The 27,556-nt window shown below is 34.9% G+C and overlaps 3 protein-coding genes, 1 long non-coding RNA gene and 1 pseudogene across 4 annotated transcripts; 4 read left to right on the top strand and 1 right to left on the bottom strand.

The window, feature by feature from the left end:
• Nucleotides 1-3,880: 3,880 nt before the first annotated feature.
• On the bottom strand, nucleotides 3,881-7,317 carry LOC129284379 (uncharacterized). The gene is made up of 3 exons (XR_008586852.1): nucleotides 7,140-7,317; nucleotides 5,497-7,019; nucleotides 3,881-5,392 (listed from the first exon to the last, which is right to left on the bottom strand). It is a non-coding gene; the product is annotated as an uncharacterized LOC129284379 (long non-coding RNA).
• A 2,413-nt stretch (nucleotides 7,318-9,730) lies between these two features.
• Nucleotides 9,731-11,425, top strand: LOC129321968 (probable polyol transporter 3; annotated as a pseudogene).
• A 2,228-nt stretch (nucleotides 11,426-13,653) lies between these two features.
• Nucleotides 13,654-15,614, top strand: LOC129322820 (probable polyol transporter 6). Its single transcript, XM_054969227.1, has 2 exons — nucleotides 13,654-13,802; nucleotides 14,049-15,614. Exons 1-2 carry the CDS (start codon nucleotides 13,694-13,696, stop codon nucleotides 15,446-15,448), a joined length of 1,509 nt encoding a protein of 502 aa, XP_054825202.1. The 5' UTR covers nucleotides 13,654-13,693; the 3' UTR covers nucleotides 15,449-15,614.
• A 669-nt stretch (nucleotides 15,615-16,283) lies between these two features.
• On the top strand, nucleotides 16,284-19,391 carry LOC129322821 (uncharacterized). The gene is made up of 3 exons (XM_054969228.1): nucleotides 16,284-16,764; nucleotides 16,849-17,064; nucleotides 18,980-19,391. The coding sequence occupies exons 1-3, from the start codon at nucleotides 16,537-16,539 to the stop codon at nucleotides 19,052-19,054; spliced, it is 519 nt and encodes a 172-aa protein (XP_054825203.1). The 5' UTR covers nucleotides 16,284-16,536; the 3' UTR covers nucleotides 19,055-19,391.
• Nucleotides 19,392-22,250: 2,859 nt separating this feature from the next.
• On the top strand, nucleotides 22,251-27,362 carry LOC129321327 (plant-specific TFIIB-related protein 1). Its single transcript, XM_054967068.1, has 3 exons — nucleotides 22,251-22,970; nucleotides 25,662-25,820; nucleotides 26,361-27,362. Exons 1-3 carry the CDS (start codon nucleotides 22,293-22,295, stop codon nucleotides 27,087-27,089), a joined length of 1,566 nt encoding a protein of 521 aa, XP_054823043.1. The 5' UTR covers nucleotides 22,251-22,292; the 3' UTR covers nucleotides 27,090-27,362.
• Nucleotides 27,363-27,556: the final 194 nt, after the last annotated feature.

Raw genomic sequence — 27,556 nt, 5'->3', positions numbered from 1 at the left:
ACCTAATTAATTTTTTCTAAATATTCAATGAATTTTTAACTTTACCCCTATTAAATATATCTACTCTAAAAATAAGAGATAATAATCATTGAGATGTCCTATAAATAGGATTAAAGAAAATATTCTATCTTTACTTTATAAATAAAACTAGAGAAATAAAAGATTGAGATGAAATAAATGAAGAACACAAAAAATAATTAGGGAAAAATGAGGAGTAATATTCATACACTTGAGTATAACGATATAGGCCTTCAGTCCTGTACAAGAGTTACAATTTTTTAAATAAAAGCCTTCTTTTACATTATGGTACTCCATAAAACCATTGGAGTTTATATAAATAAATATTAGAATTAACTTATCTTGAGATCTCAATTTCAAGTTCTAAAATATACAATCACATTAAATAATTGTGTCCAAGATATTCCTAACGTATCGTCAACATTAGCAACCATGATCTCAGACAATAGGGATTTGGATTAGTTTGAGTATAAGGTGGTAATACTCTTAGATTTTCTAGCATACCAAGTGATATAAAACGAGAAGCAAAAAAGGGAAGAGAGAGAAAGAGAGGAGGTCAAGAGAGAGAGAGAAAGGAGAAAACATGTGCTACAATTGAAATCCACACGTAGAAAGAGATAGTAACACATAAGGAAGCATTTGGTGGTAGCACTACAAGAAGATCAACAACTAAAAAGCTTTTTGAAGCATTTCGTTTTGATGCTTTCAAAGCGTTTTAACTTTGGTATGTATGTAACATTTTAAAAATTTAATCCAAAATTAATTAAGTTAATTAAAAGTAAGTGAGTAATTTTGAAAAAATATTTAGAGACAAATAATTTTTTGTTAGAAAATTATTGTTGAATTTAATTTAGCAAAAATTTAAATCTTAAATTATGATTTTATAGAAATAAGAAATAGTAATAATAATATTATAAAAAAAGAAGAAAGAATGAAGAAGGAAAATGAACATAAAAAAAAATTTGAAGAGAAGGGAAGTAATTTTTGCTTTTGTGTGTGTGCTGATGTGTAAATAGTGCAAAAAAAAAGGAAAGAGCGGATTTGTGCATGCGCAAAATTTAAGAAGACAAAAGTGAGAAAGAGGCATGAATTTAATGTGAGACCCACTCTTTATTTTAAAACCAACACACTTCTCTTGCCCTTTTCATTTCTCTTCCTTTTTCACTCTGTGTGCCTGAACACCGAACAGAGAGCGAAAGTGTGTGGGAGTCATCGACAGTGGAGATTGATTTAGAAGGTGAAGTTCTATAATAGGATATTTCAGTTAAGATTTTAAGTATTCTAAAACTATATAAGTATCTCAAATATTTTTCTTAGTTAGATGTTTCCTTAAGTTTCTGATTTGCAGATTATGAAAACTTAGGGTTTGAAAGAAGGATGAATTTTTTATGAGTAAATCTGATTATTGAGGTTGTTAATAATGTAATAAATATTTTAAAATATTATTTTATTAATAGAATTAGAATTTAAGGCCTTTGAGTTTATCTTTAGATCTTTATGGGTAAATTTTTGGTTAAATCTAAAAATATAAATTGATTTGTTAATGTTTATATAATTATTTAAGACGAAAAATAAATTATTATGAATATATAATAATGATTCTAGGTTTGAGATCAAGTTTTTAATTTTTGAATATTTTTCTGGTGCAAATTTTTGGAATAAAAAAGGAGATTTTGATATTTGAAAATTATTTTAGTGATGTTTTCGGCCAAACTTCAATGAAATTATTGTGAAGGAGACTATTGAACTAAATAGATAGGTTCAAAAACATAAAGTTAAATAAGAAGAAACTAAAGAAACGTTAAAAAGGTCGTAAAAATGAAAAAAATAAAATAAATACTTAAGTGTTAGAGTATGAGTAAAAATTATATTAATATATTATTAATATATTGGGATATGATCAATTATAGATTAATTTTTTTTGACACCATTCAAGCTTTAAAAAGCTTTGAAAGTGTTGTAACTTGAGGGGCTTTTGACTTCTTAAAGGTTGAGGTAATCAGGAAAACTCTATTTTATACATTTATATATTAATTAATTATTTATTTTGGTGAAATAAAAGAATATATATATATATATATATTATGAAATAGTTGTTTGAAATGCATATGTGGCTTTGTTGAGACCTTATAATTGTGACCAAGTTAATTATGACTTGATGTGAGTAATGGAATTGATGGTTGATGATGATGTGCACACTCTTAATTATAAATTATGAATTATGTATAGTGGTGAATTGTATATGAGCATATTGAGCTTTATATGATGCTAACGTGGTTTATGTGGTAATATAAAATTTGATGCAAGAGGCATGATTGAAAAATGATTATTCTTGATGCTTGTTGAATAAGAAAGTTGATGAGCATATGGGATACTTGTGAATTATGTATCTAAGTTTTTGAAATGCATTTTTCTCATGAGTATAATCATATGGCGGGAGTTGGCCTAAGTAAAGGAGTTAGCGTTTAGGCAAAATTCATATGATACTTGGCTATTAATCAATAATTCTAAAAATTATAGTTGCTACTTACCTTGTAAGATACTGTAACATTGTTCCTATGAAGTTGTTTGACCCTACTAGCCTACCTAGAGTTTTAAGCAAAGCTAGTTTTGGTATAACACCCCATAGTATGTGATTTGGGGGAAACTATGTTTATAAGTGAGTAAGGTAACCCTAACTCGGTAGCCCTTCACAATATGATTAAAGCCTTAAGTGGTCTCATCACATAGACGATCCCTTCTGATTTGTTGGCTCACGAATTTCATGTAAGAGAAAATAAAGGAGAATGTAAGGAAGAGATTGATCATGCATATTATTATTATTATATCATTTGAGTGATTAATGGCTACGTTGAGAATATGATTATAATTGTAAAAATGAGAACATGTAGTAATTATGTGAATAATGTATATGTAGCCATTTGTGCAAATTTTATACTTGACTTTATTCTTAAGATTATTCATATGAGTTAGATGTTAATATGATTAACATGTTATCAATGTGATTGTTTACATGGTCATCTTGATAAATTTATTAGCCACTTACATTCATGATTAATTATCATTCATTTGTATAACTTAAATGTACCTTGATTATTGAATAGTTGTATTCATCTCTCTCTTTTATCATATTACAGGAGCTAGCTTATTTGAGAAGAACAAAGAAAAAAATATTAGGCTAAGTGATAATAATCACTTCTGTAGGTCTTTCTTTTTTTATTTTGATGTGTATATTTAGTTTATGATATTACTAACTAAAATAATATATTCTTGATCTATTTGCATTATGGGTTTTGTGTTGGGTGGATATGTATTTTAGACCCTTGAGAATGTGATTTGATACTTGTGTTATATTAATGGGCCAAAATATTTGTGCAAGTAAAAATAATTATTATCTATTTAATTTGAGAACTTGAATGTTGTTATGGTCTCCCCTTATGTTTTTGATGTCCAAGGGTGAGCAGTTAATATTAATTATATGTGAATGAAAAAAAAAAATCATACATATGATGGACTATTGATGAATAGATGATATATAGAATATAATGATAAGGTAATAGTCATTGTGATAAACGTGATTAAGACCTTAACCCCCCACTATTAATTATAGAAAGGTTTGAGCGACCAAATGTTATGTTGTAAATATATATATGGTGGAGTAAGGCATAGAGAGATAATAAAAGGGAAGCTTTCCTCCTATGTTAAGATATATCTCTTTCATCATGCTTTCGCATATATTTAATTGAATAATATGAATTTTTGAAATATTTTAAAGACTTGAAATTCCTTTGCTTTGAATTGTTTATGAAAATACATATTAAAAATTTATTTAAGTTACTTTTGTATTGAATAATCCTTTTAGATTAGTCCTTGATTAACCATAATTAGTGTAATGATTTAAGTTCTAATTTACGATGTCCTTTACAATGTAAGGGAGCGTTTAAAAGCTGCTCTGACAGGGAAGATTTATAAGAATGTTCATATTATGAAAAGCTCTCATAGGTCTACCCTACATGAGCTTTTCTTTCATCAAATGTTCTTGTAGGTATTTTTTATATTTTTTGTTTTCTTTTCTCCATTTCATCATTATATTGCATGTCATGACCAATATTTTAGATAAAATCTAGAAGCACAACAATACAAAAAAGACAATACAGACTTTAACAAATTAATTATCATTCAATTTTAAAGAACAACTATAACTAAAGGTCAAAGTATTTTTTTTCACATACCAAAACTCAAGCAACTAAATAATATAGTTTTCATAATATTTCTACACCTATACCTATACTACAAATTCCAACTACTTTGAATGCAATGTGTATAAACATCTCATAACATATTTTGACTACTCCTTTATCAACTCATCTGATTCTCCTATCTTGTAAGACTTGCATCAAACATTTTCAAACTATAAGATAAAATAACATGCATCAATTAAATTACTTAATTACATTTAATGAAACTAATTTTAAAATACTTACATTTGTTGGAATGACTATTTCTCCATGCATGATAACATCTTTCATGAATTTCATGGTGTAGTATTTGCACTCCCAATAGTCAATTTGTTTTGGCCCCGTAAAAATGAAAACAAAAATGAATGCTTAAGTTTTGTCATGTTATAAACCAAATTAAAATTTAACAAATATTAATTAATACACTAGATGGATCATTCAGAGAGAAGTTATCTATGAAATCCTACAAAAAATTGGAAGAAATCCAATAGAGTCTCCGTTTAGAAGATGGACATTTCAGTATCCCAGTAATTCTACAGCAACCCAAAATAACATAGTTGGAGAGAAAAATATTTAAAATATCATCAAACAATCATTTAGAAGTAATAAAATGATAAATACCTTTTTTCTTATCTACTTGTAATCAGCTATATCAGGTTTTCTAATTTGGTACAAGAGTCCCTTATTTCCTCAAAACACTCCACAACCCTAACAAAAGATATATTAGCTAGCTTAAATTATGCTTGATTGTTATATTACACATATATCACAAGTAAATATTAGGATTCTTATTGATTATTTAATCTCTTCATAGGTTTGCAATGATCGGGATTACTATGAGTCGAGTTAATATAATAAAACTCAAGAATGTATGGATTGATATATATTAGCACCTAATGGTCCCTAAAAATTAAAATATTATATTAAATCAAATTTCAATTAGATTTCAAGATATAAAAATACAATAACTTACCCCAAATTATGAAGAGCTAAGAATAAAATATTGCTCTAATTTTTTTTTGGTCAGTATCACTAATTTGAACAGAATGGTGATTTATTCATAAGTGCTATAGATGTTTGATGAATTAAAATTTATTCATCATTGAACCCTCACCATAAAGTCACTATATAGATACCTGAAATGAAAGAATAGACCATGTCACTACATATATCAAAACCAAATCTATAACTAATAAGACCTACTTGATATAAATATTAATGATCATGGCATTTAGCCAACCTTTTGTGGGGATATCTACTATAGGTTTTGCGCCTAACTTATCTCTTGTGACTTTTCCAAAGAGCCCTCTTCAAAATCAATATCATGTTCAGCCAAACCTTGATTTCATACAATTACATTGAGAGCATTTTAGACAAGGGCATATGACTCCATAAGAGTATTCATCATGACAAAATGCAAATTCAGTAAACCCATTAACTCCATTTTCATATTCCCTAGACAAATAATTGGCAGACATCCATACTTGATCCATATCAATCAATTACTTTCAAAATTTTAGAGAACCCCAAGAATTGTAACTCCTCACAATTCTACACTAGTCAAGACAATTCAACAACTTAGAATTCTAATAAATTATGACAGAAATTCAGCAAAGTCCTATCTAAAATATTAACATTGCAATCATGCAACAACAGCCAAATTCAACGAAAACAAAGTAAAAAAGATTTCACAATTTTAATCCAAGTATACTCACAACCTACCACAAAATACCATTTTTATTTACGTGCCATTTCTTTTGGAATTGCAATAATCCATCTACTCTATAATTTATTATATTTTACAGGTAAAAAAAATGTATTTTCTAAAGCCCAGACAAAGCCTTTGACTTACAGCAAGAAAAAAACCACTAAATTAATGCTCTTTTCAAAATTCCATTTGAGAATAATGGATTCCATTTAATTTCCAAGGCATATTCAAAGGCAGTGTGTGGCATTTGGACACATGTTGTTAAAGGGATATAAGGATATGAGTATTGGATTGTGTGGTCTTAGCTCTAAAAGTCTTGTTTGAAATAAAAATAATAATCCAAACCTCCAATAGTTGTTCAGTCAATACAATTCAATAAATGAACACACCTTGTTCTAACCACAACTATTTTTTTCCGGAATTTTTCCTATCTTTAGAAATTCATAACTAATTGAATACATATCCATTTTAAGATGGTGTTTGTCTCGTTTTAAAGATTAAGAAGTCCACTAGTTAGGAAAAATATTCACAGGATTTTAGCATGTGCAAATTAATACAGCTTTTCGAATAATTCCAGATTGTTCTAAAAAATTTAAATTTCTGTTGTTAACTTTTTACTTGATCATCTCAGTGCTTTAAATTTAAGCTTCCTAATGCTGAAATCTCTGTCTTTGGGTTTTCCTATCCCCCTTTTGTTTTTAGGTGTCATGCTCAATCTCAGTTCAATTAAGTTTAACAGTAAGCAATTTAACAATAATAATTAACTTTGAGTAGATACTAAGGGAAAGTTGAGCATTCACCTCAAACCCTTCAACAATCTCAAATGGGTTAACTCATGTTTCTAGTTTAAAGCTAAAGATCTGCCATAGTAATGGTTGTATAATTAGCTCATTTGCAAAAGATCAAAACAAAATGGGCATCTAGGAGATAAATCATACAACACGATAGAAATACCCTAGATGCACTCAATGTGGCTCCATGAAGCTGAATGCGGGAGGAATTAAAGGGTCAGGTAAAGCGAGAGGCTCGGAAATGGAAATAAAGGGGTCATCGGCCTGAAATCAAAATTGGAGCAGCAAAAGTAGTCATATTAAAGAGCTTAAACACAAATGGGTTCACTTCTCCTTCAGTATGCATCTTCGACCCTGTATTTGAGGTAAGATTTTATAACATACCTGGGTTGAGCTTGAATCATGGACTTGAGCATCATGCAGATGATGGACAACGGACTTCCAGATCTTAATGACGGACCTCCAGCTTGAAACTTTAGCATTGAACCTCAAGCAAGCAGCACCCAAACTCATATCCAAATGAGGTCGAAGATGGAGCTAGTTTGTATTTGAAGAAATGAAATTAAAATAAATAAATAAACAAGAGGATGTGGGAGCTTTTTAAAGAGAAATAGCTCCTATTAACTTTTATCTATGGGGGCTTTTTATATTAGAAAAGCTTTGATAAATATTCAAAAATTTTAAAATAAAACAAAAAAAAGACTGCAACAAGCGTGAACTATTTATGGGAAAGCGCACCGGTATTCTCCCATTCCCAAAGAGCTTTTTCAATTAAAAAATGTTTCAATTTTTTATAAATAATTTAAAATTAACAATTATTATGAATTTTATAATTTAAAATCTTATGATAAATATTATTTTTGTATTATCATTTATTTTTTATATATATAATAGCAAAGATAATATTTTGAAAGTATAATTATTTACTTTTTCAAAATAAATTTAATTAGATAATATCACTTTCCTTTGCAAAATAATCATTTATATTTTATAAGTATTTTAAATTCTCAATTTTTTATTTAATTGTTTTTATTTAAGTAATTAACAGTAGCTGTTGCATGTAAAAACGCTCCCATAACATAAAAATTACATACAAGAGCATTTTATTAACTAAAAAGCTCTCATAGGCCAAGCTTATTGAAGTGCTATTTTAAATTTTATTAATTAAAAAGCTCTCATAGGCCAAGCTTATCAAAGTGTTTTTTTTTTTTAATAGTTCTAGTATGTTCTGCCTTTTAAAATTGGAGCTCCTATATGCCTGTTTTAGTAGGCCTATTTTGTAGTAATGTCATTGATAACAAAATTTGATGGTTTGGACAAATTAGGGGTATGGGGATTTTTTTAAATGTATTCTAACTCTAGTATCAATGATATAAAATTGGAAGTGAAAAAGAGAAGGGAAAGAAAAAGAAAGAGAGGAGGTCAATTTACTTGAGAGCTGTATTAATATGCTTGCTTTGATTGTTTTGCTTGTTTATAAATGAAAGTTGTGGGGATATTTATAAGTCTATCTCTTTTTCTAAAAAATTTTTAACTCCTTAATGGACGGTGGAGATCAACTTAATCCTACAATTTACATACATCTTCTAAAGTGTTCTATAAAAATATTTACAATAAATATTTAAATATTTTGCAAGGATGTTTTTAGAGATTAACCTTTAAAATATGTCTGAAATATTCTAAAACATTATAGAATATTTTAGATATTTTCACATTCCTCCATAAGTTTTTAAAATTTTTCAGAAACTTTTAAATCTTTTTCTCTAAATAATTCTAGATTATTTTAGATATTTTTAAAACATTCTAAAATATACTGAATTCTTCTTAAAAACTTTGAAATTTTTTTTTCATTATCCTAAAGATCTCCAAAAGTTTGATAATTTAATGAGTTTTCTTATATCTAAACATAAATTGTGACAAACTGCTCTCTTTCCCCACTCAATTTAGGTGCAGCTTCTCTCTCCCCCTTCCTTCAGCGTTCTCATTTCAGCGTTTACTGGTTCTCTCTGCGTCCTCCTTCCATCGAGGCAAACATAGAGATGGAACGACTCAGGCTAATTACACTACACTGCTATTGAAAGTTTCCACCCATAACGGACCACAATAATTTTATTAAATTTTTTTATTGAAATGAGATGTCAGATGCATCACTTCATAAGTTCATCCCATCTCCCAATACACGTTTTCTAGTTGTCACTTTTTTTTTTTTGACCTGGGTTTTCTAGTTGTCACTACTGACTACATGATTCACATATTTTAATTTTTCATTAATTAAAATTATATATTTAATTATTTACATGTATTTTTATTACGTTTTAACTTGTAAATTTTGTATTCTTATTTCTTTTTTAATTATATGTTTATATTTTATTATTATTTTTGTCACTTTAATTTTATTATCATGTGAATTTTTTTTCTCATTGTTAAACTTTATTGTATGGCATATGATATATTAAAGATATGGATGAAAGTATTGAGGATTAATGAGTTTTTATTTGAATTATATTATTTTATTATGATCAATTTAATTTTGATTTAACTTTTGATTGAACCCTTGACCCTTTATCTCTATCGATTTAATAATCATTTCAATTTTCAATACCTTACATAATATAAAAGATGGCGAAAAAATATTAAGCTAGTCTAGATATTTGATTTTATTTGGTAAAGTCAAAAATAAATTATAAATACTAAATCAAATAATATTAAATTCTAAATACTAAATCAAATCCAAATAATCTAGTGGATATTCAGTGTACTTATTCAAACAATCTTAATAGACTAATCCCAAATAAAATTAATTAATTTTCATTCACATTCCATCTTCTAAAAAAAAAAAATCTTTGTCTTATTGTGAAACTAGAGAACATCTCTCCCCTGCATAAAAATCAACGACAACGTAATTCCATGTAAGAATTTAGTTGATCGCAAGATGTCCGGGGCAAGAGAAACACAAAAGACACTTCACAGAACCAATGGAGAACGTTATCAGTGTCGATAATCAAGGTCTGAAAAAGCTTAACAAGTATGCTTGCGCTCCTGTTATAGTTGCCACCATTATCTCAATTATACGTGGTTACAGTGAGTTTCCCCCTCTCCACTGATTACTCTCTCTCTCTCACGCGCGCGCGCGGGCAAAGCAACGCTATCTTGCTCGAGAGTATCAGCGACCAAATTCAAACATTCGCTAATAACAAATTAATCTTCTTCTCAGTGACGAGTGTTATGTCCGGAGTTCAATTATTCATAAAGGAGGAGCTTTAAATCAGTGACCAACAAGTACAGCTCCTAGCAGGCATCTTAAATGCTTGTGCGCTTCCAGGACCCTTGGCCGCCGGCAGAATCTCTGACGTCATAGGTCGGCGCTACACTATCAACGCAGCTTCCCTCATCTCCATGTCGGGCTCCATCCTGATGGGCTACGGCGTATCATATCCAATCCTAATAATGGGCAGATGCACTTCAGGAATTGGGACGGGCTTTTCATTGGTGATAGCACCTGTTTTCTGCGCAGAGATCTCACCTCCTTCCTCCAGAGGCTTCTGACGTCATTCAAAAGCATCTCCATGAACGTGGGACTCTTGGTTGGCTACGTTTCAAACTACTCCTTCAAAACCCTGAGCCTCAGGCTCGGATGGAGGATGATGCTTGGCCTTGCTGCAATCCCTTCGCTAGTCTCTCTCATGTTAAAAACGGTGGAGTCTCCGAGGTGGCTGGCCATGCAAGGTCGTGTTGGTGAGGCCAGAAAGGTGCTTTTACTCGTCTCTAATTTCGACCATGCAGACGAAAAGCGCTTGCGGACTATAAAAATCGCAGCTGGGTTCGATGAAAATTGCGACCAGACGTTGTTCCTGTAATTAATACCATAAACAGTACTTGGAGATCCGTTCTCATATTTGACAAGTATATGACTATTAATTCAAAACTCGAGTTTGTTTTCATGCATAACCACTAACCAGGTAGCGAAGATAACCAGGAGTGGAGGAGGAGCTTCAAAAGGACTCTTGTGTAAGCTTTCACCATCAGTACGAAGAATTCTAATTGCAGGCGTAGTAATCCACGCTTTCCAGCGTCTGTGCGGAATCGATGCCACTGTTCTCCACAGTCCCAGAATCCTCGAGAGAGCTGGAATCACTGGCAAGAGCAAGCTGCTTCTGGCCACGCTTGGAATGGGAATAAGCAAACTTATATTTACATTCATTTCGGGGTTCTTGTTGGATAGATTAGGGAGAAGGGTTCTGCTGCTCATCAGCTCAGGGGGTATGGCTGTCAGGTTGATAGGATTGAGTATTTGCTTGACCGTGGTTGGGCATTCCAGAGTGAAGCTATTGTGGCCGACAAGTAATTATCGTCTCCGTTTATGCCTTTGTGGCTTTGATGTCTCTTGGGTGGGGGCCTGTCACGAGGGATTGGAATCTGTGCAGTCGTGAGCAGAATCTCGAGGGTGGCAGTGATTGAGTTTTGTAACAATTTATAAGAAAATAACCGCCATGAATGGGACTTTCTTTATGTTTACTTGTATCACTGTGTTAACTTGGTGCTTCTGCTATGTCTTCTTGCCTGAGATCAAGGGAAGATCGTTGGAAGACATGGGCATCATCTTTGGCAGACATCGTAAGTCGGAGGTTGATAAAATGAACATATCAGCAGAGTGCAACACCGACCCATAGTTACAGATGATATATAGTATTTAGCATACCGCGGGTTCATCTGTGTGTGTGTTGGTCTACATATGAGCAAATTATTATGCCAATATCAATGCATATATATTTAAAATGCATGAACATGAAGGGGTTCGTAATGATCAATTTCGTGATTGTGCTGATATCAAGCTTCAATTTTGGAATTAAAGAAAGGATTGTAATTATTGGGAAATATGCCTTCTCTCTAGTTTAATTTTCCTCCCGGCCCCATATTGAATATATCCATTTGATAAACTTAAGAGTTTAATTGAGAAAAAAACAAAGAAAAGTGCTCTAACTGATCTGCGCGCGTGCCTAGCTGTGTTCGTTATTTTGTTGGTGTGGAGGTTTTTCACCGATGTTGTCATCGTTCAGATTCTTAGCTTATTTGTGCTATTTAGGAGGATCTTACATTGTAACCAGGTAAGGACGATCCAGTTCTTGATTGTGTACAATAACTATTCAAAGACTTGACTGAAAAGTTGGATAACAAAAGCTTATGTATTCGGAAATTGGTCTCAAATATTTCTTGCAAATTCGCAACGTGTTTTGGGGATTATTGCCAAGCCACTGCCAATATGATGGACTCAATATGGTAGTTAGATGAACCGCCCATGTCCATCAATTCGGTCAATAGAAGTCTACAAAACTGGTCAGCTCTTGGTACATGTGCTGGTTGGAGGCATTTTTTTTGTCAAATCAAATACGTGCGTCAAACAATATTGGAGGATAAAAGTTGTAATTTTTTATTGTCAGTGGCATCCACGCATTGATAGGTTGGATGGATTTGTTTTCCTGAATTCAGATATTACAATACAAGTCAATTTTGATAGCCCTTATACTTCACACAGACAGGAAATAAATGATGCGGTTGGCCCACTATATTCTCGGCCCCTCTTTATCATGGATTGTGAACGCACTAAGCCTCTTTGAAAACAACCTTCACCGGCCGAACCATCCTCTTTACTCGGGAACTTTCCTTTAAGGTTTTATCCAGCATTGAGTTCATCGATCAAAGGCCTAATCAATCAAGAACCGATGCTTCGTCCCTTAGTAGTTCCTGTGGTAGTTCCCTTTCACGATTTTGTGTCCTGCACAACAGTGATGTCAGATTATGACACACACATTAATATTGGGAGCCTATGTAGTGGGAACTTAAGTTCAAAACAATAATAATTGGCTCCACACAAGCATGTCAAGTCTCTTTCTGATAAGTTCATCAGATGAATTGCATGGAAATTGTCCCTAGTTATATACCCCCCCAGGTACTACCTAAATCTTCATCGAACCATTGTCTAGTGCTTCCACTATCCATGGTGGAAAGCTGAAAGGGCAAGGCTGGTTCCTATAAGTCATTTGAGCAATAACACATGCCAGATATAGTGATAAGATCGCATGCATGACCTGTTTAATTACTTTTAGGTGCATTTGTATTACGTGTTTCGCGTGTCTCTGGTAATTCTGTAGTATCCACCAACTCCCTATATTTAGCAAGTAATACATTATCAGAGTTAATTTTCACGTCAAATGATCAGCACAGGAGCGACTCGTTTGAGAAAAAAATGGAAATAATTGTTCATAGTGATAGTATTACTCCGTTCTTGTTGCCCATGACTGTTCAATCCCATTTTATTGAAAATGACGGCGCATAACATCCTCTCCCATGCACGGACTGAAAAATTCTAGAGGCTCCCTTGATTGTCCAAGCATGATATCTAGGATGGTGCATGCTAATGATATTTTTTTATGTTTTTATCCAACGGATGAATGTATTATTCAAGTGTTAACATTTTGCGTACCTAAATCAGAGTTGGATGCCTCCTGAGCTGAGGCACATATCCAGCGAAACGGATCAGATCAAGAAACAGGTCCGATTTGGTCAAGTCGTATCTGAACTAATTAATACTTGAACAGTTTTATTACACCCGTCAAGATTTGGGATGCTAATTATGATTTACGAGGATCGTTAAATGATAAAATTGATTGAGATTTCAGAGTCATTATACACTTTTTCTTACCACAAATACAATGGTACAATCTGGCTGATTTGAGATTATGTGTCTCATTCAATAATATATTCCGATAGCGTGTCTTGGGACAGTGGGAACCACTGGAACTATTCGCCCATTAAGGAGAAAATACTTTTTTAATCCACCCAATCCACTATATATACGACGGTCTCAAGTCAGGCAAAGACGTAAACACATGGGAAGCAACTCAAGATACAGAAAGGAAGAGAGAGCAAAAAGCCTAAGTATGGTGAATGCAATGAAGAAAGGTGGCGGAGAAGATGACAGCAGCTTCAACAAATATGCTTCTGCCTGTGCTTTGGTCGCTTCCATGATATCCATTATATTCGGCTATGGTATTAAATTCTATCAATCCTCTCTTCTCTCTTTCAAATATGAATTAACCTCAATTAGAACTCCTTCTGTTATTTTTGTCAAAAGAAAAAGAAAAAGAAAAAAGAAAAAAGAACTCCTTCTGTTATTACTATAGTATAAAGTATCTGTGATTAAACTCTTCAATTAAAATATGACTTTATCAGTTACATTCCCTTGCACTTCAAAAAGAAAAAAAGCTCATGCAAGATTGCGATACATGACTTCAGATACGGGTGTTATGAGTGGAGCTATGATATTCATAAAGGAAGACCTGAAAATCAGCGACACTCAAGTGGAGGTTCTAGCAGGAATCCTTAACTTGTGCGCATTAGTAGGAACTTTAACTGCTGGAAGAACCTCTGATTACATAGGTCGCAGGTACTCCATCGCCCTCGCCTCCATCCTCTTCCTGCTCGGTTCACTTCTCATGGGCTACGGCCCAAACTACTCCGTTCTAATGGTGGGAAGGTGCACTGCTGGTATTGGAGTAGGCTTTGCCCTTCTCGTGGCCCCTCTTTACTCTGCAGAAATTTCTTCTGCGTCGTCCCGTGGTTTTCTCACCTCCCTTCCCGAGCTCTGTCTCGGTGCAGGCATCCTTCTCGGCTACGTCTCAAACTACTTCTTCGGCAAATTACCTTTAAAACTTGGTTGGAGATTGATGCTGGGTATCGCAGCCATTCCTTCCCTTGCTCTAGCTCTTGGCATCCTGAGAATGCCAGAATCCCCGAGGTGGTTGGTCATGCGAGGCAATCTAGGAAAAGCCATGAAAGTCTTGTTGCAGATTTCTAATACCACAGAAGAAGCTGAACTCCGCTTCAAGGATATAAAAGTCGCTGCCGGCATTGACGAGGCTTGCCAAGAGGACGTTGTTCAGGTTTCTTCACAGTCCCAAGGTGAAGGTGTTTGGAAAGAGTTGATCTTAAGGCCTTCGCCTTGCGTTCGATGGATGCTGATTACAGCCGTGGGGATTCACTTTTTTGAGCACGCGACTGGCATAGAGGCCGTGATGTTATATAGCCCAAGAATCTTCAAGCAAGCTGGCGTCACCTCTAAGGACAAGCTTTTGCTCACAGTGATCGGAATCGGTGTTACAAAGGTTGTCTGTTTGATCATAGCGACAGTGTTGCTGGACAAAGTCGGAAGAAGACGCCTCCTGTTAATCAGTCTGGGGGGAATGATCTGTGCACTTTCAGTCCTGGGACTGAGCTTGACGATGGCAGATCATGCTGCAGAGATGCTCGTATGGGCCTTGGGTCTCAGCATAGCGGCCACTTACACTACAGTTGGGTTCTTTAACATTGGGCTTGGGCCGGTCACTTGGGTGTACAGCTCAGAGATATTTCCTTTGAAGTTGAGGGCACAAGGGGCGAGTATTGGAGTAGCCGTGAACAGGGTGGTGAATGCGACAGTTTCTATGAGTTTTATTTCAATTAACAAGACAATTACTATTGGTGGGAGCTTCTTCATGTTTGCTGGAATATCTGCATTGGCTTGGGCCTTCTTCTTCTTTTTCCTACCAGAAACCAAAGGCAGGTCATTGGAAGAGATGGAGAAACTTTTCACTAAAAATAATAATAATAATTGTAGGAATGTAGCCTCTGAAACTGATCCAACACAAAATGTTTAACGAGTTTCCTTGGTGAGAAGGAACCTTTTAATATTTCTGCAATTGAGACAGCAAGCGGGGGCAAGCACGGGTAGAGGTCTGTGACGGCAATTGTTCCAACGAAGTTTTTTTCCCCACTCTTGATATGCATTGATTGTATCGATATTTGATAATATTACTTTTTATATTATTAGTATCAATAGTATACACTTTAATCACACCAAGTACCACTGGTCTTTATTTCAACAAAGTTATTCTTGATAATAGAACTGTTTCCAAATACAAATTTCGAAAAATTGATTTAAGAAAAGCGCAGCGGTAATTCACCCTTGAAAAAAATAATTTACCAAAGTGAAAGCTATGAATTATTAAATACAATACATCTAAACCATAAAATTAACAAGAACTTGGCCAAAACTTTTGATTTCTTGGTCCAAACATGCCATCACTTGAACATTTTAATATACCAAAACTCCACAAGACACCAAATTGTCCAAAAGAATTCAGTAAATTCGGGGAATGCCATTTGGCATTAAAAATCCCGAAGAATGTCACCATCCATGTCAAAATACTTATAATTTCACATTTCTATTTATTGCTATATATATATATATATATATATAATTTATTTTAGGTTTTGTGTAAAGTTCTCGGCTAACAATCTAACCGCCGCACGCAGACATGATGGGAATTGACCAGATAAAAACGAAAAATAAAACTTGCCTATCAAACGGTGCCGTTCGATGTCGGCTGCCCTACGACGTCTGGCAAAGTTAGCTGCCCTTCCAAAATCGAGGGTCACTGTTATTCCCCGTCTGATGGAAGTCGTAATCAAAAGCCATACACTTTAATGCGGTGTCCATGTTGGCTGAAAATACGTCGCTTGGTCCTCCGCGGCATCATTATTGGAGTAAGCTCTATTGAACCACTTCTACAGATAAATTCTTTGCCTCTCTCGTTTAGTGGTGCATCGCAGTAACAACAAACACGCTCACATATCAGATCGGACTCATTTTCCATCTCGCAAATCTGAGGAAGCAGGAAGCTTCCATCCTTTAATATCAGAATTGAATTAAAATCGACCTCGAATCTCTCTTCGGATCGAAGAAATGCAAGATGACGACGCACTTCCAACAACCACAGCCTTTACGAAGAAGGAAAGTGCCGATTCGGGTCTTTTTGGCAAAGGGAAGTATAAATTCTGGGCATTGGCTGCCATTTTGATTCTCGCATTTTGGTCCATGTTCACCGGCACTGTATCTCTTCGGTGGTCAGGAAGTCTCAACAGTTTGTCTAATGACCTCGATACTCCCATCCATGACGACCTTGACGTCCTTGTAAGTTTTTCGCCCCTCTGAATCTCTCTATGAATTTCATGCGTAATATGAGGGAGTTATTTGAAATTTTGGTTTGTGGTCCAGGAAATGGAAGAGAGGGAGAAGGTGGTGAAACACATGTGGGATGTATATACCAACAGCCGTCGGATCAGATTACCGCGATTCTGGCGGGAGGCACTCGAGGCCGCCTATGAAGTGTTGGCGAATGACGTGCCTGGGGTCAGAGAGGCCGCCATCACGGAGATCGCCAAGATGTCTGTGCACTCCATTGATTTCGACTCCCCTCCCATCCGATCAACGGTTGGTGCTTTTTAGTAACCTTCATGTTGACCTCTTTTGCAGGACCTCTTTTTAAGTTTCTTTACTGGATTGTTTGTATAATATTGGTTTTGTGGTATGGTCTTATACTATAGGCAAAAGCTTAAACCTCTGTACGATCGTGTCGTTATTAGTAAATAGATTGTAGTTAATTCTAGAGGGGTTACTTAGATTTCCTTTTTCCTTAGTATTTTTTTTTTTTTCGCGGAGGACGTCAAAATTCTTGGTGACATTAAAAGAAACAAAAAATCCGCTCGAATCTTTTATCAGATATAGTTCGTATGGAGTTGTATTGTGCAGAATTTTTGTTGGGCTTAATGGAACTCGCTTAACTTGTTATTAGTGCCATCTTGAATTCTGTTCTTCTGATAAATGCTGGAAGAGCAGGTTGATCAGGAGATTGATGCCAGGATATGACTTATGTAGCATTTCTAGGGTACTATTGCATTTATTCTTGTTGTTAATTTTACTTATCGCGCTGTTGTCACAGCTAGTTTTAAGTAAGTGATTCATGCCAAATTGACAACAGATCTATGCCATTTTTTCATCTTTCTTTATCATATTCAGTTGTCATGAACTGACGTTTTGCTATCTTGGATTTGGACTTGTTTGTTGGTGTGACCATCTCATAAAACATCAGTCCGCTTTTTAATCTATAAAATTTTGATATGTGTGCATGTCTTCCCAAGTGACTGAATGTGAATTATTTCGTTTCAGTATAATAATAATGTTGCACTTGTAATGGTTTTTGTCTTATGTTTTTCGGAAACTGGAATGCTAGTTATCTGGTGTTTAAGCCTGGTTTCTTTGTACTCCCTCTAACACATAGACACACCCCCCTCCCTTTCCACTTTTTGGTTTGGTTGTTTAGAAAGTTGAAATCCTTCACACAAATTACAGTTCTGTAGATAATTAATTTTTCTATCTCAGAAGAGTTGGGCTAAACTCTTTCCAAAGGTTGTGTGAACATTCAACATTGACATTTCAGTGATTCCTACCCCGTGCAAGTACTATCAGTAGCATCCAGATAAGTGCGTGAATTGATTCTTTAACAGTATATTAAGTAGAGAAGAAGAAATTCTTATTATGACGTTTGGAGATTGTTAATTTTCCAGCAGCTCTTCTTTATTGTAACCCTCTTGAGATTTTTTCATCAACATTCTTTAAATGGTGCTCAGCTTTAGAGGTTCAGCTCAAGGCTATTTATTTATGCTTCTGTACAGATGAGAGTGTAACTGCAGAAAAGTGAGCACGCTAAGAAAGATGCGCTTTATACTCGTTTGGCTATTGAAAACACTTATTAATGCGTGATTCACTATTTTTCTGTAGGAACTCATTGTAACTTTTAAGTACCTTGTGATCATTGTTTCTTTTTGTATTTCTGAAAATTACCATAATTTATCAAGGTGATTTGCTAGACTTGTATTTCTCTTTTTAAGGTTTTAGTCCTTCATGATGAGTTGAGATTGAGTTGTGATTGTAATTGTAACGGTGTAGCTCACATGATTGTGCTGGTCCCTTGATGTATTTAAGTTGTTTCTTCCAAGTTTGATTACCTTGATGTATTTGTGTTTGGAAGCGAGCCAGTGAGGGTAAGGTCCTGATGAAAGTTAGTCCATCACATTGAAGGGAAGGAGAATCAGATGATGTTCCAATTGAAGTTTATCAGAATGTTAATGTGTTACATAAATAATAAACATCCCCGTGTTGACAATCTAACATATCTTGATGAGACCGCAAGTTTTGCTGATTTATATGTTATATCAGAAGGCATTGTGATTGTAACCTTGAAGATGCTAATTTATACAAGCTTTTCAGCTGCCCTAACATAATTTGAGATCTGATTAATGCTTCTGTTATGACCTTATATTTTTTTCACTTTGTATAACCACTGCAGAGAGCACAAGAATTTAGCAAGAGCCTCAAGCAAGATAAAAAAGGTAAAGAAGCGGCAACAATTACTCGTGCTTAAGGGTGAGAAGAATGTGGAGCATCCAAGGTGAGAAGTTTGTGAAGAGATAGTGATCGGCCAAGCCATACTTCGTTTATCAATGCTTCTATGATTGGGTAAATTATGCATTTTTATTATTATAGGTTGTATTTTTCCAAATTTTGCGGTCATTCAACATCTTCACAATGTGAGGGTTAGTAAATTGAAGCACGACCTCTTGGACAGATTGCTTCATGCCAAAAAATATTTTTCGAGGTTCAGCTCGTTAAAATCATAGCAAACTCCACTATTTTCTATTTTCTTTTGACAAAAGATGGTCAGGAGTCTCCTGGATACTTAATCAATCATTACTGCTTCACTTTTTGTTTGCCAGATTAACATTTCCTCTCTTAGTTCTTAATCCTTCCTGTAGGTAAAAACTGTTCCTTGATTCTTGTAGCTGTCACAAAATACTTATCAAGCTGCTAGCATAAGAGGAGGCATTTGGTGAATGATTAAATCATACTTAATACTTTGCTCTGTTTGAAAAATTATGTTTTTTTATCAGTATGGATGTGCATGCATATTTCAGCGAGCAAAAAGAAAAAAATATATTTGACGATCTTAATATTTGAAATTTGTCTTAAACACATTATTTAACTGAACATGAAAATTATAATTTACTTTAAATCATACAGAGATAATAAAAACTAGGGAAAATAGTAATGAAGGACTATTAAATGAGATTTATATTAATCAATAATTGGTTGTCAAAATTTAAATGAAAAAAAAGTCTTAATGAACTGTTATTAATTTAAAATTGGTTGTTAAAATTTAAATAGATATTTATTGATAAAAGATTAACTTAAATTAATAAGTATTTATTTTGGTTTTGATAATAAATAATTTTTAATTGATATAAATTTTAACTGATAATCCTTCGTTGACATTTTTCCTGCAAACTAAGGCCATCACTACCCAAAAAAAAAAGGGAAAAAAGGAACATGGAGAGCAAAGAGAAATGAAATAGCAATTCAATTTACTTTTTTGATACATTATAATTGCAACCTTTTTATAATTGACCGAGCAACATGTACTTATAAAATATGTTAAGTGCCAAGGTTTGGAATTCAATCTAAGATGAATTTTAACATATATGAATATATACCTCCGTGTGTGTGTTTTTTCTAATGATAAAGTAGTGAGATTTTTAGAATTTAAGGGTTATTTAACTATCTTGAAAGGCATTCTTCATTCAAAAATGTAAATTATTTTTTAAAGAGTCTGATGTAAAAAAATGTAAGATATTTTTAATTTTTTAATGTGTAATTATTGTTTTTTTTTTCAAGTGTCTCTATTGATGAATGATTTTATATTTATTATAGGGTATTTAATAAGGATAAATATAAAAAATAAAATTAGTTTAAAAAAAGATTACTTTATTAAGGGGTAAGATTCAATTAAAAATACCTTACATTTTTTAATAAAAAGAGTATAAAATAATTTACTCATTTTTTTATTTTTTTAATAGGATGAAAATAAAGTGAGTCTGTGTGTGTGTGTGTGTGTGTGTGTGTGTGTGTGAGAGAGAGAGAGAGAGAGAGAGAGAGAGAGAGAGAGAGAGAGAGAGAGAGAGAGAGAGAGAGAGAGAGAGTACTAGTTGCTCATAAAGTGAAGACCAACTAGTATTAGATGTGAGCATTCAAACGCTGTCTTAAAGAGAGAACGTACCAAAAAGGTACCGACCAAAGAATTCAAAGTTCTCGAGAAGGCATAAAACCAGAAAGTAGCAAATTAAAACCAGAGCTTTGCACAAGGCAGCTAGAGGTCTTAAGGCCACAACTTCTCCCTCGAACAAGAATCCAAAGACAGGGTTGACTATTATTGGAACACATAAACGAGTAGCCTAACAAAAGAGACAGAGAAACATAGCACTATCCATTTTATGTTTCCCATAGAACGAAGAGCTCATATCTATGACGTCACTCATATCATGGATAAAAAGAAACTGTCAAGCAAAAGAAGAAAAGGATTGAGAAAATTAATGAACTCCAAGTTGGGATTCCAAAGGGACAACAACAAGAGAAGACCCAGCTCAGTAGTCAGGAACGAGGGGCAGAGTAAAACAAAGGTGGATGAAAATGACAGTGTTTGAAGGATAGAAGAATACATCTTGAGGCAGTGATATGGGAAAAAGATGAACGACAAAAGATAAATTCGGTTGGTGAAGATTGAAAAGGGATTAAAAGGAAAAACTAGAACAAAGATATTATGGCGAAAGAAAATAGAATCAATGGGAAGAAAACGAAAGAAAAAGAAGAGACATAAAAAGAACAAGGAAAAACCAAAAAGAAGGAAACAGGGAAAGAAGAAAAAAAGGAACACACCAAAGATAGAAGGAGATGGAGCAAGAGAAAAGAGACAAACTGATCTCTGGCAAAAGACAAACGACAAGGGCAAAGAAGATGGCTAGAGCAAATAAGATAGACAAAGGCTCTCCATGAAAAAGAGAGAAAATTCTCCCCATTGCGAAAGTTATTTTTTCTCATTGGCCAAAAATATGAGAATTTATTTATTCTTGAGGAAATGATAATTGATCTAAAAAAAAGAAAATCAAATCAACAATCACATTAGCACAAAATTTGATTACACACACTCATGCTAGTAACTACATGTATCATGTGCGTATAGTTGAATTACGTGCAAAAAGATAAGAGGTTGGATGATGACGATGATGATAAATTAATCTACACTTATAGGACCATGATTAAGATCGTAGCCCGTAAGGGCCATACGCTTTATAGATGGTTTCGTTATTACGCTTAATTGTTGGATTAAACTGTATGCATTTCGTACAAACTAATCAATATAAGCATTTACTTTCGAAATAAATGATTTTACGATATCTTTTAATATTCTATGAGTATTTTCCTAATATCTTTCCAACTTTTTTCTTAATATCTCATAATATCTTTTTTTTTTTATATTTTCCATGGCTTCTATTAAATTCGAAAACGGTAAGATTCTTCTCTTACCAGAAGAACTTGTGAGCGGGAGTCAATTTTTAGACTTACATGGTCCGATGTCCGGGGAAGATCCCTCACAACGATTACAAAGATTAAGATACAACTAGACTGAATCCTGCGGAACGCACGGTTTAGATATCATACAAAAAGTATGACGAATTTTGAAAAACATTCAAGTATTAATCACCATATCATAAAGTATTAGTAATTAATTTCAGTAAAAAAAATTGAAATTAAAACATTTATACTTTGAAATGCGCAATCCACTGGCAGCACAGATAGAGCACAGGCCTCAGAGGATCCATTTGGAGAAAGAGGAAAGGAAGAAAATGAAGTGCCCTTACTGTGCGGCGGCTCAAGGGCGTAGCGCCACCACCAGCTCTGCCCGCTTCATATCAGAGTGCACATCTTGCGGCCGAGTTGTTGAAGAGCGACAATCCCATCCTCACCATCTCTTCCACCTCCGCGCACAAGACAATCCTCTCTGTCTTGTCACTCCGGACCTCCCCTCCATCCAATCCTTCCATCAGAGCCAGGACGATGATGACCCCTTCGAGCCCACAGGCTTCATCACTGCATTTTCCACTTGGTCCCTCGAGCCCAGCCCTCTCTACCTCCAGTCCTGTCTCTCATTCTCTGGTCACCTCGCCGAGCTTGAGAGGGTTCTCGAGTCGTCCTCGTCTTCATCCTCGTCCTCGACACCATCGTCTTCAACTTCGTCGACGGTTGTGGTTGACAATTTGAGGGCGTACATGCAGATTATTGATGTCGCGTCGATACTTGGGTTGGACTACGATATCTCGGACCATGCGTTTCAATTATTCAGGGATTGTTGTTCGGCTACTTGTTTGAGAAATCGGAGTGTCGAAGCGCTTGCCACTGCTGCTCTTGTTCAGGCAATTAGAGAGGCTCAAGAACCTCGAACCCTTCAGGTGAGATTTCTAATTTGTGCTCTCATATATTTGTATTCCCCCTTCCCTCTTGTTTCGACTTCGACGGAAATCTTTAGCGTCGTCTTTTACATTTCAAATTTATAAGGTTTGTTTATTCTTTCCGAGTGTAAAATCTATTCTCTGTTTAAATTTGCGGTAGTAAGATTTTATTGGCGGTTGTATTTGGTTACCTCTGCCTTTGATTGATTGGATTATTGTGGTAGTTTGCCCAGCTTGGGAGTTATTTCCAGGGGTTTGTAGTATAGCAATTGTAGCATTAGTGATGCCAAGTCAAGATGTGCTATAAGATAAATGTAACCATATATTATCAGTGGATGAAGTGTATGATGAGATGCCTAGTGAAGTTATGGATTCTTTAGGAACAATGGGTAAGTGACTAGAACTAATGGTTGGACCAGAGGACACTGATACCAAATGACGGGGTCTGGCCGAAAAAAAGGGAAATATAGAGAGATTCTATTGAAGAAAATAATAAGAGTCTAAAAAAGCGGTTGTTTCAATAGACTAAAGGAAAATGGGTTGAGAGAGAGAGAGTAGGAGACAAGGGCGGGGGGTAGATTGGAGAAATTCCAGTTGCAAAGACCCAATCATGATTTTTCGACACAGAAGCACCCCCTACTAGCTTCTATTCAACATGACGCAAAGAATCCAAATCATGATTGATCAGGGTTTTCAGAAAATTACCCATACGGTGCAAATGGGCTTCATAATCACTTATATGGGTTTAAACAAGGTTATATGGGCTTTCGCTGCTGAACCAAGCAGGCACTAAGGAGAATCTCCAAATACAAAGGTCAATGACAAGTCTGAACACTATCGTGTCCCATGCTACTATTTATAAAATATACATGCAGTGTAACTGCTGATAACTGCACCTAGATTACAGCATAATAACTTCTCATAAACTACCATAATAGGTGGTGCTATGGGTAATGACTTGAAGGTAACTGCCCTTATTCTCCCACTTTCTCACATGCTGCATCTCCCATCTCTGCTATCCCCTTGAGCCCTAGTCCTCTTTCTACGCTTGCTATAGGTGAGTAAATGGCGTGGGGCCTTATCAGTATCTCACCTTCCTAAACAAGAAGCCTTAAAGTATATTTCTTATATGTCCTGGAATGGTTTATGGGTAGATGGATCTTACATGAGTAAAGTGAAATGAAGAGGGAATTTGAAATAATCCGACTTATTAGAATGGGGATTCGCCTCTTTGAAGATTCATATGCCAACAAAAACCGCTTGTTGATGCTGGAAATTGGTGGACCGTCAAAGATGGGACCATTCTCATCTTTTAGGATGAGTGGGCTTCACCGCACCTAAGACTTAGATGCTTGCCATGGAGTTGAGGGGGAAGTCCTCAACTCAAGCTTAATTAAGGACAGGGTCAATGATTTAGGTGAATAAACTTTTTGTGAATGTGTGCTTGCTTGTTGGCTTCTGTCATTGATCATATTAGAGTCTTGCACCCCCTGATTCTCATTTGGTGAGGTTGTTAGAGTGGGGGTATGAACAGTAACGGGGTAGTCTCTGTTGCTAATGCATATAAATGGCTTACCAGTGACGCTGTCCTAGCTCAAGAGGGTCCATAGGAGGCCATCTGGAAGAGGAATAGATTCGAGAAACTGCAGTTTTTTCTCTGGCTTGCCTTTTAGAATTTGGTTGTTGTCAAATAAAAGGAGTACTTGGTCTTTATCTCCTTCTTTCTGCTAATGCTGTATTGATTTTGAGGAAGACACTCCATGTTTTGCATGATTTCTTTCTTGTGAAGGAGGTTTCGCTTAGCTTGATAAAGCCAGCTCGGTTATATGTTTTTTTTTTAAGCATCAAGTTGAAGGGGTGGCCTCATCTTAATTTTATGAAAGAGATTGGCAACAACACTGAACAATCATGGGCTAATATCTGGGGTTATGGTGTAGCTCTGGATAAAGTGGGAGCTCTTGTGCTCAATGGTGTTGTAGGGTCCTTGACCAACCCACTGTTGTACCTTTTGGCATTAGCCTTTCTTTCGTCCACCAAAAAGATATATATTAGCACGCTATTCCTCTGTAACTACTTAAAATTTTGTTCTCTTACATTTTGTCTATAAACATAAATGAAGCTGATGATACCATTGTACCACTTAAAGAAGATAGCAAGTTGCCTGCAAATTATTTAATAACGAAGGTACACCCTACAAGAGCTATTTACTTGTGATAGAATTTGGGGTGATACTGCAGTTCAATTTCCTTTAAGAGAAAAATTTTCTATTTATTCCTTAATTTGAAATTTGTAAATGCTTACAAAAGCTTAGTATTACTAATAACTTGGCCAAATATTGCAATTAAATAACCATGCCTATTACAAAGTTATGATTTTATATGAGACCAATTTGGACAACTTTTCGTTTAGAGGAAATCAAATTTAAATTTTGCAATGTTTTTCTAGTTATCCTGCATTTACATCACTCACAAACAATAATGTTGTGGTTGCTGACTCGCCCCTGTGATAAGCTCTCTAGTTTGTGGTAGAATGTTCTCCAGATTACCCATAGTTAATATTGTACTATCGGGATATAAAAAATGAAACTGGATAGTTTAGGTATAAAGCATCGTTTTTTCTGTCTGACCTTGTTTTACGGTTATCACATGAGTTCTCGGTTTTTCTCTAAGTTTTGTATATTTTCTATGACAGGAAATTTCAATTGCAGCCAATGTGCCACAAAAGGAAATTGGGAAATACATCAAGATATTAGGGGAGGCTTTGCAGCTCAGTCAACCTATTAATAGCAATTCTATCTCAGTCCATATGCCTAGATTTTGTACCCTTCTACAGCTTAATAAATCTGCTCAGGTAGTTATCAATACCGTTACTTTGAGAATTGAGACATTTAACGTGATAGTGTTAATTGAAAAGATTGATAAAGTTGGAATCATGAGTATGCAGAATAGCTGTCTGTTTGGACGAGCTTTTCTTAAACAAAGGTCAGAAGTGCTTTTGGTGTTACTTATAAGGATTGTTTTTGGTGAAGAAGGACAATTTTAACTTTAATAACAACTCCAAATTGGTTTTCGTTCCTCCAGAGAACACCCCCCTTTTCTCCAGTATCAAATTTCTTATTCGGAGAGCAGCTTTTTCTCTTGACCGTTAATGAGCTTTCTGTCACTGACGTGTTTTATACTGTTACTATATATTTATAGGAGGGTATTTGACATTCATTTCCCTCTTGTTTAGTTCGACAAAGTGGGGCTCTGGGCTGAGTTTCTTAGCTGAAGTTGTGGAAGCGACTTCCCAGTTTAGGCCTAATATGGGAATCCCCGCGCCCCGAAAACAAAATATTAGAATGAACATGGAAACGCACTTATGAGAAACTGTGTTCTTGTTGCATTTTAGGAACTGGCTACTCACATAGGAGAGGTTGTGATCAACAAATGCTTCTGCACACGCAGGAATCCTATTAGCATTTCAGCCGCTGCTATATACCTGGCCTGCCAACTTGAAGACAAGCGTAAAACCCAGGCAGAAATCTGCAAGGTGACCGGTCTTACTGAAGTCACTCTTCGTAAAGTGTACAAGGAACTTCTAGAGAATTGGGATGATTTGCTTCCCTCTAATTATACACCAGCTGTTCCTCCCGAGAGGGCATTTCCTACTACTGTAATTGCTTCAGGTCGTTCATCAGCAACTAAGGTTGATGCAATAGATGTTAATTCTGCTTTGGACAGAGACAAGCTAATAGAAATCAAACCTAGCAAATCGAATGACGTTCCAGTCATGGTACATCAGCTCAGGGGGAAAGATGATGTTGAAAGTAAGAGCAATGCTTGCGTGACCCACTCGACACTGAATCAGCAGTCAGCTTCGTGGCAATCCCAGCTTCCTATTGGGGCGTGTAATCATAAAATTACAGGAGAAAAAGGTCGAAATGTTTTGCAAGGAATGGACATTGAGGGACAGCAGCATAACCACCTACAGCCTGAACAGAAGTCTGAAGACACAAATGGTATTAATATTAATCCTTTTCAAAATCCCAACCATCTTAGCAGTCCTTCTGCGTCGTCTGCTGGCCCTGTTATGAAGCCCTATTCGGCTTTGCCTTCATCTGCGCCTCCAAATGTTTGATCAATGCAGATGCCTTGTCATACTGCGCACAAAGGAACTGGGATATGCAGATGCCTTGTCAAGATGGAATGGCTATTGTTCTTCCGGTGTATAGTATGTTGTATAAACCCTTCAATTTATTTCTGGGCTGTCACCTGTTTGATTAAAATCGATATCTCTATATCCTTATCTATATATAATTGTAGAAGTTGTAGGAAGTCACGTTGTCGGTGCAGATCCTTCTTGAGTATGGAATTGACTCTAATCTCATTTTGCATAGGTACTTTTTCTAAATTTGATTACTATCGTTCATCAGTTAATATCATCAATAATTATCAATAGAAAATATAAAGAGTTCTTTAAAAGTAGCGAAACAATGCTATTACTTTTATCCATTATCAAGATAGATTGTTTATCGGATTTTTTTTTTTTTGGATACATTACGTGAGTACATCGCAAATATTGAAATATATAGTACTTGAAATGAG

The sequence above is a fragment of the Prosopis cineraria genome, unplaced genomic scaffold (genome assembly GCF_029017545.1).
Source record: "Prosopis cineraria cultivar Desert tree isolate PC_DT_omini unplaced genomic scaffold, ASM2901754v1 PC10, whole genome shotgun sequence".
NCBI lineage: Eukaryota > Viridiplantae > Streptophyta > Magnoliopsida > Fabales > Fabaceae > Prosopis > Prosopis cineraria.
The sequence above is the reverse complement of the archived record's forward strand: the minus strand, read 5'-3'. Positions and strand labels throughout refer to the sequence as shown.